The following is a 14,949-nucleotide window of genomic DNA, read 5'->3' as shown; positions in this document are numbered from 1 at the left end:
TATGATATGGTAAATATATCCAATGCAAAAAACATCTCCATTTTAAATGGTATTAATATTAATTCTCATTAATTCCCACAAAGTTTCCACCTCCTGAATATTCCCCAAAATGTGCAACCCTAGTGGCGACACAGTAAAGAGGCTCAGAGAGAATGCCTCCGAATCGCTTTTTCGCAGTACTTTTCCAAGTTAACCCCACAGTCTGTGTCAGCAGTTTTGTTGAGCAGGTGTTTCAATGCCATGACAGATGGTATCACATCTGCTGCAGATGCAGTTTGATGAGCTTGTTTCTCGAGTCAGTTGTTTGAATGGAGGTAGGTGTGTGTTCATGTTCTCAAATTCCATTCGAAAAGACAGCAGCGGTATGAGAACCAGCACATTTTTGAGCATGCGTTACAGCTTTCCTCAGTACGAAATCCTCATTGACCCACTCTGCTGTCAGACTCTGTATGCTCATAGGGCTGACATCGCTGGTCCAAATGTCAGTCGTGAAGCTAATAGCAGTGACGCCCATAGCAAGTAGTTCATGGATGTGCGTTTCAACAATACTGTGTAACTCCGGTAGGGCAGCATCTGAAAAATAGTGCGTACTTGGTAGTGTGCATCGGGGCTTGAGGTGCTCGACCAGTCGTGAAAGCCAACGTCATCCACGACAGAATGGTTGATTGTCAAGGGCAATGAATTCCATTATCTTTCTGTTCGTGGATTTCGCCTTTTGAGTTGTCTTGCTGAAATTTTCTTACTCTTTCAAATGACTGCTTGACTTGTTGACTGCTCGATCCACACAGCAGACATTGTGGGCTAGTTTAGGAATGCTGTGTTGCACATGTAGCGCAACATTTTACGTGGCGTCATTACATCATGTACCTACGTTATATAGGTATGCACGTCAGCTTTGACATCGGCTTTGCACATCGGCATTAAACTAGACATCCCGATGCTGGCATTTTTAGCTAATATCATCCTATTCCGATATGTTAATCGATATATTGTGTATCCCTAGTAGTAACTCATGTATTCTCCTTTGTCTCAATAACCAGAGGCAATAGAGGCATCACCTCCTTATTGATCCTCCCCATTAGGTTTGTATTGCAACGATATTGCTAACCCCAGTTATAAGTATCAGTGTTTAACTGGAGAGACCGTGCCTCTGCTTCGTTGTCTAGCTTCAGCTTTTTGGCTCAGCTCAGAGGAAGGAGGGCGTGTGCCGGTTGGGCGGTCAGGGAATGTTTGGCTGGAATTTATTGGCCGGGTCTGTCAGCACAGCATTAACTATGTGAGGGGCAATGATAGCCCTGCAAGGCATGTGTCTATCTGGACTAAGGAGGGCCAACAACCCCCAGCAACATCAGAGGACTGGATATTGCTGGAATGAGATCCACTGCTAAATTAGATCTGGTGAACTGGGGTTGGCATGCCCCAAGGGGTGAGGCATTTGAAACCTGCCCTTTCAGGACTATTTTCATTTATTAGGTTTTAATTTTTCAAAAAAGAGCTCTGTATAATTTTAGAGAAGATGGCTGTTACTGAATAGCCTACATATAGTTAGTTACAGGTAGGGGCAGATCAGCATAGCTAGGCTTAACTTCTAGCAGAACCCACATACTGCATAGCCTAATTATTCTCAAACATTCTATGGATTTGAGTGGAATATATAGGAATGAAAGTAGGACAAACGCACCTCCACATGTACACACAAACAAGGAAGTAGTGCTGGAGCTGTGGAACAACAGTCAGAGCTGGGGCAGACACAGTCAGAAACCTGTTTGGCCAGTTAGTTCCCACCAAACCAAACTCACTCGGGTGTCACGCAGTTGCACCTGAAGCTCTATTTGACAGCAGCCCTTCTGCCGTTGGCTTATTCTTCCATGATAATTTTGAGCTCCTGGTGTTCTTCTGTTCTGTTGAACTTCTGTTTTGTTGACCACAAAAAAGCTGGGTAAATCCATTTTGAATTCAATCACTCCTTGACAGCATTAGGCTTAGGAGGTATCCCGGAATATTTGGAAATCGCCACGGGATGTTTTTTTAAATACTGTAAATAGAATTAACTGTTTTAAAGTTTTCATAAATATTTGTAGCAACTTTAAGTAAACACCTACAGTCAAGTTGAGCAATGCTTGGGCAATGCCTTAGGAGATAAAAAAGATTGTGTTCTTCCTGTCACATCATTTTTCATTACCCGTAGTCCCCAGTCACGTGGTGTTTGTTTACAAGCGAGAGACCGTAGCCTTGTCACTCACAGTTTTGCAGCAAGCACGTGACTGGTGATCTAGTTACAGTTTGGAATTCACAAGTAAATGTTTGCCAGCTAGTTATCTTAACTATTAAGTTAACTGTCTAACATGTGCTAAGTCCTCTGCAGTCGTGCATTTGCTTGTCTAATTTAGAAGCTAGTTAGCTATCTACCTAAGTGATATGCTTCTTTCAAAGTCCAGCTTTTCTTGGTAACAGCAGAGAATCCAATCCTAAATCAAGAGCTTTGCTGTCTAATATTGGTTTTGTACATGCAGCAAACTGAGTAGCAGGCCTGGAATTTCATGATTTTAGGGGAAAGGCCGTTTGGCCTTCAAGAGGTGGCCAGTCCATCAAGGCCATCTGCTAGGGCACCAAGGCCATCTGCCAGGGCACCAGAGCCATCTGCCAGGGCACCAAAGCCATTAACCAAAATAGACAAATTGATTTGAAAACCAAAAAACAGTAGCTATTCTGTTAACATGTGTAATTAAATGTACATAATTTGCCTACTTGTCAAAGTGTAGATGTTAGCCTATGTGTATTGGCTACAGTCTGTTCTGTCCAGACAGATGCTGACATGAGGGAGGCACCTGAAAATGTAGCCAAACTTTAATTATACTTTTAATTACATACAGTGCATTCAGAAAGTATTCAGAACTTGTTTTCCCCCACATTTTGTTACTTTACAACTTTATTCTGAAATTGATACATAAAATCGTTCTCAACCTACACACAAGCATTTCGCTGCACTTGCAATAACATCTGCTAACCATGTGTATGTGACAGTAACATTTTTACAAATGTATAATTTTGAAAATAAAATATCACATTTACATAAGTATTTAGACCCTTTACTCAGTACTTTGTTGAAGCACCTTTGGCAGTGAGTCTTGCATCCTTGAGTCTTCTTGGGTATGTATTTGGGGAGATTTTCCCATTCTTCTCTGCAGGTCATCTCAAGCTCTGTCAGGTTGGATAGGGAGTGTCGCTGCACAGCTATGTTCAGGTCTCTCCAGAGATGTTCGATCAGGTTCAAGTCCGGGCTCTGGCTGGAAATAATGAAACATGTTCAATTTGGTTTAAATAATGCCAAAACAAAGTGTTGGAGAAGAAAGTAATATGTGCCATGTAAAAAATGTGTGCCATGTAAAATATGTGCCATGTAAAAAAGCTAACGTTTAAGTTCCTTGCTCAGAACATGAGAACATATGAAAGTTGGTGGTTCCTTTTAACATGAGACTTCAATATTCCAAGGTAAGATATTTTAGGTTGTAGTTAATATAGTATTTATCGGACTATTTCTCTCTCTACCATTTGTATTTCATATACCCTTGACTATTGGATGTTCTTATCGGCACTATAGTATTGCCAGTGTAACAGTATATCTTCCGTCCCCCTCCTTGCCCCTACCCTACCCTCCTTGCCCCTACAAGGGGAATAACTACTCCAAATCTAAAAGCGAGTGACGTTTTAAACAGTATTAGCGCACACCCAGCTAACTAGCTAGCCATTTCACATTGGTTACACCAGCCATTAGGCTGATAGGCTTGAAGTCATAAACAGCGCTGTGCTTGCGAAGAGCTGCTGGCAAAACGCACTAAAGTGCTGTTTGAATGAATGATTACGGGCCTGCTGCTGCTCAGTCAGACTGCTCTATCAAATCAGACTTAATTATAACACACAGAAATCTGAGCCTTTGGTCATTAATATGATCGAATCCGGAAACTATCATTTAGAAAACAAAACGTTTATTATTTCAGTGAAATACGGAACCGTTCGGTATTTTATCTAACGGGTGGCATTCCTAAGTCTAAATATTCTTGTTACATTGCACAACCTTCAATGTATGTCATAATTACGTAAAATTCTGGCAAATTAGTTTGCAATGAGCCAGGCAGCCCAAACTGTTGCATATACCCTGACTCTGTGTGCAATGAACGTAAGAGAAATGACACAATTTCACCTGGTTAATATTGCCTGCTAAACTGGATTAGTAGTTATAACTAGTGATTATGATTGATTGTTTTTTTATAAGATAAGTTTAATGCTAGCTAGCAATTTACCTTGGCTTCTACTGCATTTGCGTAACAGGCAGGCTACTCGTGGAGTGCAATGGTTAGAGTGTTGGACTAGTTAACTGTGCGGTAGCAAGATTGAAACCCCTGAGCTGACAAGGTGAAAATCTGTCGTTCTGCCCCTGAACAAGGCAGTTAACCCACAGTTCCTAGGCAGTCATTGCAAATAAGAATATGTTCTTAACTGACTTGCCTAGTTAAATAAAAGGTATAAAATATATATAAATATGTTTTTTATTAAAAAAAAAAAAGAAATCAGAAATCGGCTCCCAAAAATACAGATTTGCGAATTTTATGAGAACTTGAAATCGGCCGTAATTAATCGGCCTTTCCGGCTATAGCCGGAATCGGTCGACCTCTAGTACGCACTACCCTCTGTAGCGCCGTACGGTCAGATGCAGAGCAGTTGCCATACCAGGCGATGATGCAACTGATCAGGATACAAATGGGAATTTATCCAGGACACTGGAGTTTTACATCCCTACTCTTACGATAAGTGCAATGGGATCTTTAGTGACCACAGAGAGTCAAGACACCCGGTTAACGTCCCACTCGAAAGACGGCACCCTACACAAGGCAAAGTCCCCAACCACTGCCTGGGGGCAATTTATTTGGGGACCAGAGGAAATATTGCCTCCTACTGGCCCTCTAACACCACTTCCAGCAGCATCTGGTCTCCCATCCTTGGACTGACCAGGTCCAACACTGCTTAGCTTCAGAGGTAAGCCAGCAGTAGGATGCAGGGTGGTATGCTGCTGGCCATTTGGCTCCAAGGAACTTGAAACTCTCGACAAGCTCCACAACAGCCCCGTCAATGTTAACGGGGGCCTGTTCGGCCCTCCTTTTTCAGCAGGCAAAGATCATCTCCTTTGTCTTGCTCACATTGAGGGAGGGGTTGTTGTCCTGGCACCACACTGCCAGGTCTCTTACCTTCCTATAGGCTGTCTCGTTGTCGGTGATCAGGCCTACCACTGTTGTGTTGTCAGCAAACTTAATGATGGTGTTGGAATCATGCTTGGCCATGCAGTCGTAGGTGAACAGGGAGAACAGGAGGGGACTAAGCACGCACCCTTGAGGGGCCCTGTGTTGAGGATCAGCGTGGCAGATGAGTTGTTGCCTACCCTTACTACCTGGGGGTGGCCCGTCAGGATGTCCAGGATGCAGTTGCAGAGGGAGGGGTTTAGTCCCAGGTCCTTAGCTTAGTGATGAGCTTTGTGGGCACTATGGTGTTAAATGCTGAGCTGTAGTCAATGAACAGCATTCTCACATAGGTTTTCCTTTTGTCCAGGTGGGAAAGGACAGTGTGGAGTGCGATTGAGATTGTGTCATCTGTGGATCTGTTGGGGCGTTATGCGAATTGGGTTTCCGGGATGATGGTGTTGATGTGAGCCAAGACCAGCCTTTCAAAGCACTTCATGGCTACCGACATGAGTTCTACAGGGGGCGGTAGTTATTTAGGCAGTTTACCTTCGCATTCTTGGGCACAGGGACTGTAGTGGTCTGCTTGAAACATGTAGGTATTACAAACTCGGGTCAGGGAGAGGTTGAAAATGTCAGTGAAGAGACTTGCCATTTGTTTCGCTCATGCTCTGAGTACACGCCTTGATAATCCGTCTGTTTTAAGGTCTTGCTCACATTCTCTATGGAAAGCGTGATCACTGTCATCCCGAATAGCTGATGCTCTGATGCATGCTTCAGTGTTGCTTGCCCCGACGCAAGCATAAAAGGCATTTAGCTCGTCTGGTAGGCTCGCGTCAGTAGACGGGTCGCGGATGCGTTTCCCTTTGGACTCCGTAATAGTGTGCAAGCCCTGCCACATCCAACGAGCGTCAGTGCCGGTATAGTAGGATTCAATCTTTGTCCTGTATTGACACTTTGCCTTTTTTGATGGTTCGTCTGAGGGCAAAGCGGGATTTCTTATAAGCATCCGGTGTCCTAGTTCACTGTTGCAAGTTCAAATCCCCGAACTGACAAGGTACAAATCTGTCGTTCTGCCCCTGAACAGGCAGTCAACCTACTGTTCCTAGGCCGTCATTGAAAATAAGAATTTGTTCTTAACCTGTTGATCCGACTTGAGACGCAGACGTCTCAACTAGGCACCTGGAAATGCAAATGCGCTACGCTAAATGCTAAATGTACTCGTTAAAACTCAAACGTTCATTAAAACACACATGCAGGGTATTGAATTAAATCTACACTCATTGTGAATCTAGCCAACAAGTCAGATTTTTAAAATGCTTTTCGGCGAAAGCATGAGAAGCTATTATCTGATAGCATGCAACACCCCAATATACCTGAAGGGGACGTAAACAAAATAATTAGCGTAGCCGGCGCTACACAAAACGCAGAAATAAAATATAAAACATTCATTACCTTTTGATATTCTTTGTTGGCACTCCTATATGTTCCATAAACATCACAATTGGGTCTTTTTCCCGATTTTAAATCCGTCCATGTATGCCCAAAATATCCATTTGTATAGCCTGTCTGGTTCAGGAAAAAAGCTCTCTTCCAACACGCAACGTCATTTTTAAAAATTATATCAGTTGCCTATATTCTTTGACAAAACACTTCAACCTACTTTTGTAACCCAACTTTAGGTATTTGTAAACGTTAATAAGCGATCAAATTGATCACTGGGCAATCTGTATTCAATAGCAGCTACTCAAGAAAACAATGTCCCCTTTTCTCTCTTCCAAAATCGATTGCTGTGGGCTGGATGGAATGAAGGATCTATTTGTCATGACACAAAGGATTTTTGTCAATGAAAATGACGTTTTTGGCTACATCGTGTGGAAGCTGTAGGAATTGCAATCTCCGCCCTATTTAATTTGGTGCCCCTTAAACAATACATGCAAGTGGTGCATGGATATTTTTTTCAGTTTTCAGTGACCAGTTTTTCTTGCGCTTTTCGATGAAACACACGCTCTGTTATAGTCACAGCCGTGATTTAACCAGTTTTAGAAACTTCAGTGTTTTCTATCCACACATACTAATCATATGCATATACTATATTCCTGGCATGAGTAGCAGGACGCTGAAATGTTGCGCGATTTTTAACAGAATGTTCGAAAAAGGAGGGGGTAGACTTAACAGGTTTTAACTGACTTGCCTAGTTAAATAAAGGTTAAAAAAAATATATATTTATATCTATTGGTCGTTCTGATATTTCTTTTTTTGGGGGGGCTACACTGTTGGAGACTTTTGTGAATTTCCTCTAGATCCCATGTTTCTGATCACCGAGTCACATGATGTGGATTTAACTTTATTATTACTGTTGCTTATGATCCATTAGGCAGCAGGCTACAGAATACACTCAGTCGTTGCCAGACTCGTGATTTAGTTTTCAAAACGAATAAATGCATTCATACCACAGGCATAGATTTTTGTTTCTTTGAACTTTGTATTACTTTCTCACAATTCTTGCCTTTCTCTGTAGAATTTGAGCAGTCACCTGCAGTAGATCTTATTTCAATCTGTCATACAGTTGTGTACGGTATAATAATTGCCTCCCTCTCTCTCTTCTGTCTCCCACCCGCCTTTCCTTTCTTTCTTCCCCTCCCCTTCTCTCACTCCCTCTCTCGCTCTCGTTTCTCCCCCCCCAGAATGACGTGCCAGAGTGGGGTGATTCCCCTGCAGGCCTTTTCAACCTGCAGGGAGAGGAGGAGCCCTTCTCGTGGCCGGGTCCCAAGACTATCCATCTGCGGCGCACTTCTCAGGGCTTCGGCTTCACCCTGCGCCACTTCATTGTCTACCCACCAGAGTCTGCAGTGCACCCTTACCCCTTCCCAGTAAGCACCACAGTCACATGAACATTCCAAAGCTCTTCCATTCAGTTCAGTGACATTTACTGTAGCACTTTGTATGATGTTGTTGTGGCAGGAGTTGCAACAAAATGAGAGTAATGCCCCAAATACAATTTGTGTAAAATCAGTTGATTCCTTTAAACAACTCCCTGAGCTCATTGAACTATGTATGATATCTTCATCATTGCTGGTGGCAAATAACATAATGGCAGATTTTATCTGTACCAAAGGATATATCATAACTGTTGGGATATCGGACATTACAGACCAATGCTGCATCTGTAAGGGCATCAAAACTCATGTTGATATTCATTTTTCTTATTTAGGAGGAAGAGCATGGACGCAGAGGTAAGCTGAAAGTTCCTTCCTCCCCCTGTCTGTCCTTCACTACTGCATAGTCAGTCACTCTGCCTCCCACTTTGTATGATTTTTCCATATGTTGATTTATCTCTTTTACTTCCTTGTTATGCACATGGCACAATGTAGCTGTCGTGTTAAGGTGACCTTTGTAGAGGCCTGCCTGAAACAGTTTGGTCAGCAGCACCACCAGTTACTGTCCTCAACTAACCCTTGAACTTTATCCTTCTAACTGCTCTTTGTTGTCAGTGTCAACCCTTTCACATCACTACAAAACGTTGCCCAAAGCCCTTGTATTTAGTTTTTGGCATTTTTCACTTGTGTTTGTAGGTGTATGTGTGCACTTGTGCATGGGTGTTTTGTGGTTTTAGGACACTAGTCCTGTTTAGGGCTGTGGCGGTCATGACATTTTGTCAGCCGGTGATTGTCAAGCAAATAACTGCCGGTCTCACAGTAAATGACCGTTAATTAACATAAATACATAATTTAGCATCTGTCTTCCACGCATAGCCTACATGCCACTGATGCAGGCCTTTTGGAGCATCTACATTTTAAAAAGTCTTGTAAATCCATGTAATATAGCCTACACCGTCACAATAAATCCATGTAATATAGCCTACACCGTCACAATAAATCCATGTAATATAGCCTACACCGTCACAATAAATCCATGTAATATAGCCTACACCGTCACAATAAATCCATGTAATATAGCCTACACCGTCACAATGAATCCATGTAATATAGCCTACACCGTCACAATGAATCCATGTAATATAGCCTACACCGTCACAATAAATCCAGGATTTATTTTACAGGTCTAAGGTAGCATGATATGAAGAAAATGTAGTGTATTTTAGAAGAACAGAATAGCATACTCTTGAGTTGTCCTTATGTTAGGCCCTGATCTGGCTATGCCATATGGCTGTGGGCTACACAAGTTCATTTAGCAGAGAAGATTTGCTTAGAATTCTGTGGAATTATTTCATAGTATGGAGAATACAATTGAATATAGCTGAATAAAATAGAAAGTATCATTTCTCCAAATGATTTGAGGGAGCGCACACATGCGGCTATTCTGTATTGGCGTTTAACAAAGAAACAGGTTCCTCCTTTCTGCTTAATTTAGTTATTTATGTAACTTTAGTTGTGATACAAACGTTGATCTATATGTTTATTTATTTTTATACATTCTAAGGCTGCATAATGCGACTAATGATGACTTGAAAAAAGTCGAATGACTTTTTGGGAGAGTGACACCATCACGCTCCCATTCACATTTTGACAAGCACGTGATAGTGTCTTGAATATTCCGGTGGCATCCCCTTTGTGTTGCCGTAATGCCTCCTAAAAAGAATTGTGGCAAATGGCCGTTGTGCCCTTGGGCTGAATATAATAATTATAAATCCCTTCTCCCGGCTGCGCGCTCCGAAGCACCGCTCACTCACATGGCTCTCCGTCACGTGATCAGGTCTTTCTCAGTGGCTACAAGTGAAGACAGACACATCGGGGACGCAACTGCGTCCTTATCCAATTCCGAGGCACATATTGAAGAGATTGGAAGAACTTTCCACGTTTACTTTTCGGCAGCCAACAAGATGAGTAGGCCTAACAAACAGCAACAGCACTAGCCTATGTCAATTTACTATCCCCCATAGTACAAATGTTGACCTATTATTTGCAAGAAATAAATATTCCACCCATACTCTGGGACAGTTGTGGGATGCGATATATCCCAAATTAATACAACTCCTAGCGTCCAATAACCTTTAAGTAATGAGGCTGACGCAACGGATCAGAACCTTTTAGCTTAAAAAGTTGATAAACTATTAGACTTTCTTCACATTATAAGCGCAGCAATGCGCACACGGCAGTAGGCTAGAAGCGCAAATGCTTTTATTGTAAAGGCGCATTTTTACGGTGAAAATTATCTTCCCCAAACTTGAAACTCACCCGCTGCTTATGCATTCTAGTTAGGCTCTACACCCATTCTAAAGTAGATTAATGTGCTTAATTTTAAGAAGTTATTTGCCACTTTAGTTGTGATACAAACCTCATCAAACATATATGCCTATGGGCTAGGCTACATGAGGTGCGAGACTGATTTGAAAAAGTTGGGGGGGAAAGGCATTCACTGTTTCTTGCCTTGTGCTGTGCATCATTCACAAGTGATTGGCTAATTATTGTCACCCATCAGACTATTCTTGATTTAATCTGGTCTTTACATATACTAAAAGTGTTAAATTTGTTTTGATTTAGAATGGACCATTATCATGCACCTGTATCGAAACAGGCAAGGGAAAAAAATACATGTCATCTATGCACTTAAATAGCGAATGGAGGACGCTATTCCTGTGGTTAATTTTCATGCCTGCCAGGTAGGCTGTACTCCTGTTATAAAGATAAGCAATTTTGATAACATTCACATTGATGTCAGAGTGATTAGAGGGACAGTAGAATGCTGAGTACCAGGCAGTTGGCAAGTTCTGTAGGCTACTAATGAGCAGCATCAAAGCTTGGAGAAGCATAATTACCATGACTAAATGGTCATGTGGAATTTGACTGCCACCATGACTCGTTACTGCCGGTGTGGCTGTAATACGGTCACCGTAACAGCCCTAGTCCTGTTGAAGAAAGATTGTAACCATTGACCCCTTTCAATTCACAACAATGTAAGCATGAAGGTTTTTGTAGCACACTAGTCCCGTTGAATAAAAAGAATCATGCCCACATTCTGAGCAAACAGTTTGGCCTATGGTCTGCTGTTCCACTGTGTCTCGCCGCCTCCTAACACCGCTATGGTAGGAGTGTGTTTGGGATCTCCCTGTGGGTTGTTTGTGTGTTTAAACTGTGTTTAGTCTGAGTGGGCTTTCATTGAGCATAGGGGGGTTTGCTGTTGCTGGAACCTGTCCAACTAGAGCTAAATATCAGATATTTATTTTGACCCACGCTATTGCTCAAGTTGCAGGCCTATGTCCAGCAAAGAAACCGTGTATGTACAATCGGACATTTGAAAGCAGATTTTATCTGTGTGCGTATAAACTAAGGTTAAAAAATATATTTTTTTTTATCAGTGGAAATATGTTAGGGGAAAAATGTAGAGAAGACATTCACCAAAGAAAGAGGGTGAATGTCTAAATTCTCCTCTGAAGGATTCAATGAAATAGGAAGATGTAATGTTTTGAAAATACTGTGAAGGAAAAATTCAATCATATCTTTGACAGTCAGTGAGATTGTCCAGAGAGCGAGACCGTAATAGCTTCCATGACTTGGTCTCACTCTGTCTGGCCCTCAGTCAGGCAGGTCAGGGGAAAATGTGAAGTAATCCAGGCCATGCATTTCATAATGCTGGACACTGGAAAGAGTGACAGAGTACAGGACATAGGGACCTAATTGGCTGGCTGTGCTGTGACCCTGAGTTGTGAAAACAACCTGAGATGCTCCCACCAGCTCAAACTGCCTTGGCTTGGCTGTGCTACCACTACAGGAAAGCTATAAACTAGGTTATGTTAAAAACATGGTTCTCCGAGAGAGACAGATCTTAAATCAATACTTTCGGTTTGCGTTCGTCAGTGTGCTTGTTTCAAGTTGTTATTGCTGATGTCATCCAAATCGATCTCTCTCCAGAGTACACGCCTCAGTGTAATGCTGATTCCTTCCTTAAACGCGAATCCGACCATCAACCCTGGTGAGACAAAACCGCGACTCGTCAGTGAAGATCACTTTTTGCCAGTCCTGTCTGGTCCAGTGATGGTGGGTTTGTGCCCATAGGCGACGTTGTTGCCGGTGATGTCTGGTGAGGACCTGCCTTACAACAGGCCTACAAGCCCTCAGTCCAGCCTCTCTCAGCCTATTGCGGACAGTCTGAACACTGATGGAGTGATTGTGCATTCCTGGTGTAACTCGGGCAGTTGTTGTTGTCATCCTGTACCTGTCCTGCAGGTGTGATGTTCGGATGTACCGATCTTGTGCAGGTGTTACACGTGGTCTGCCACTGTGAGGACGATCAGCTGTCCATCCTGTCTCCCTGTAGCGCTGTCTTAGTCGTCTCACAGTACGGACATTGCAATTGCCCTGGCCACATCTGCAGTCCTCATGCCTCCTTGCAGCATGCCTAAGGCACGTTCACGCAGATACCCTGGGAATCTTTCTTTTGGTGTTTTTCCTAAAACTGACCTTATTTGCCTACCATCTGTAAGCTGTTAGTGTCTTAACGACCGTTCCACAGGTGCACGTTCATTAATTGTTGATGGTTCATTGAAGCATGGGAAACAGTGTTTAAAGCCTTTACGATGAACCTCTGTGATGTGGATTTTTACAAATTATCTTTGAAAAAGGGACGTTTCTTTTTTTGCTGAGTTTATATTGAGAGTAAAGTTGTTTTTTTTGCCTCAATTGAGTTATCAGGGGGATGCAACTATACAAAAGTATGTGAACATCCCATCAAATTTGTGGATTTGGCTATTTCAGCCACACCTGTTGCTGGCAAGTGTATAAAATTGAGCATACAGCCATGCAATTTCCATAGACAAACATTGGCAATAAAATGGCCTTACTGATTAGCTCAGTGATATTTTTATTTATTTTATTTCTCCCTAACTTCGTGATATCCAATTGTGATCCATTTACAAACTTGTCTCATCGCTGCAACTCCCCATCGGGCTCGGGAGAGGTGAAGGATGAGTCATGCGTCCACCGAAACATGACCTGCCAAGCCCTGCTGCTTCTTAACACCCACTCGCTTAACCCGGAAGCCAGCTGCACCAATGTGTTGTAGGAAACACCGTTCAACTGACGACTGAAGTCACCTTTGTACTGGCCCGCCACAAGGAGTCGCTAGAGTGCGATGAGCCAAGGAAAGCCCCCGGCCAAACCCTCCCTAACCCGGACGATGCTTGGCCAATTATGCACCGCCCTAAGGGACTCCTGGTCGCGGCCGGTTGTGAAACAGCCTGGGATTGAACCCCAGGCTGTAGTGACACCGCAACACTGCGATGCAGTTTCTTAGACCGCTGAGCAACTCGGGAGGCCGAGCTCAGTGACATTCAACGTGGCATCGTCATCGAATGCCACCTTCCCATCAAGTGAGTTTGTCAAATTTCTGCCCTGCTAGAGCTGCCCCGGTCAACTGAAGTGCTGTTATTGTGAAGTGGAAATGTCTAGGAGCAACAAAAGCTCAGCTGCGAAATAGTGGTAGGCCAAACAAGCTCACAGATTGGGACCTCCGAGTGCTGAAGATTGTAAAATTTCTGTCCTCTGGTGCAACACTCAGTATGAGTTCCATACTGCCTCTTGAAGCATCGTCAGCACAATAACTGTTCGTCGGGAGCTTCATGTAATGGGTTTCCATGTCCGAGCCACACACAAGCCTAAGATCACCACGCACAATGCGTAGCATCGGCTGGAGTGGTGTAAAGCTTGCCGCCATTGGACTCTGGAGCAATGGAAAAGCGTTCACTGGAGTGATTAATCATGCTTCACCATCTGGCATTCCCGACGAACGATTCTGGGATTGGCGGATGCCAGGAGAATGCTACCTGCCTGAATGCATAGTGGTTTGGGCTAGGCCCCTTAGTTCCAGTGAAGGGAAATCTTAATGCTACAGCATATGACATTCTAGAAGATTCTGTGCTTCCAACTTTGGCCACAGTTTGGGGAAGGACCTTTAATGATTCAGCATGAAAATAAACCTGTGCACAAAGCGAGGTCCATACAGATACTGTTTGTCGAGATCGACGTGGAAGAACTTCACCCGCCTGCCCTGACCTCAACCCCATCCAACACCTTTGGGATGAATTGGAATGCCGACTGTGAGCCAGTCCTAATCGCCCAACATTAGTGCCAAACCTCACTAATGTGCTTGTGACTGAATGGAAGCAAGTCCCCGCAACAATGTTCCAACATCTAGTGGAAAGCCTTCCCAGAAGAGTGGAGAAGCTGTTATAGCAGCAACGGGGGACCAACCATATTAATTTTGGAATGAGATGTTCGATGTGCGGATGTCCACATACTTTTGGTCGTGTAGTGTAGTTTTCCTTCACTGAAAATACATTGGAGCATCACATTTGGCAGAAAATTGCTTAATTTCCATCAAATGACAGCAGAAGTGCAACACTATTTGGCTAGCAGCCACAAGTAAATGAGCCTACAATGAATAAGTGTTTTTTTTCTCCAAAAATGATTGATGGCCATTTCTGTTTATCATAGAATTGTTTTGGCCATCTACATTTCCTAATGTATTACTTGAAGTTAATCATGCATTTTACTAGAGAAAAGTACCAGAGGAAAAAGTAGCTTCACATCAGTTAGAGTGCTGTCTGTTGATAGAATGGCAGTTTGTGAATTCGTGTCCAAGTGAAGTGCAACTGAAGCACAAAATGTGTCTGATGCCGAGCTGAAATTACAACGAGAAGCATTTTAGATCTGCATTTATAAAACGCAGCAAGATATTTCTTACATGACCCCTGGGTCAT

At 43.0% G+C, this 14,949-nt stretch overlaps 1 protein-coding gene across 2 annotated transcripts in view; it reads left to right on the top strand.

The window, feature by feature from the left end:
* Positions 1-14,949, top strand: part of LOC110508654 (rho GTPase-activating protein 21) — an 87,093-nt gene that overhangs the window by 15,326 nt on the left and 56,818 nt on the right. For both annotated transcript variants that reach the window (XM_021589340.2, XM_021589341.2), the window contains exons 3-4: positions 7,919-8,104; positions 8,446-8,467. In XM_021589340.2, coding sequence (XP_021445015.2) covers positions 7,919-8,104; positions 8,446-8,467 — 208 coding nt within the window. The remainder of the gene's footprint in view (positions 1-7,918; positions 8,105-8,445; positions 8,468-14,949) is intronic.

The sequence above is a fragment of the Oncorhynchus mykiss genome, chromosome 28 (assembly GCF_013265735.2).
Source record: "Oncorhynchus mykiss isolate Arlee chromosome 28, USDA_OmykA_1.1, whole genome shotgun sequence".
NCBI classification, from domain to species: Eukaryota; Metazoa; Chordata; class Actinopteri; order Salmoniformes; family Salmonidae; genus Oncorhynchus; species Oncorhynchus mykiss.
Note: the sequence above shows the minus strand (reverse complement) of the source record. Positions and strands in the feature narration are given on the sequence as shown.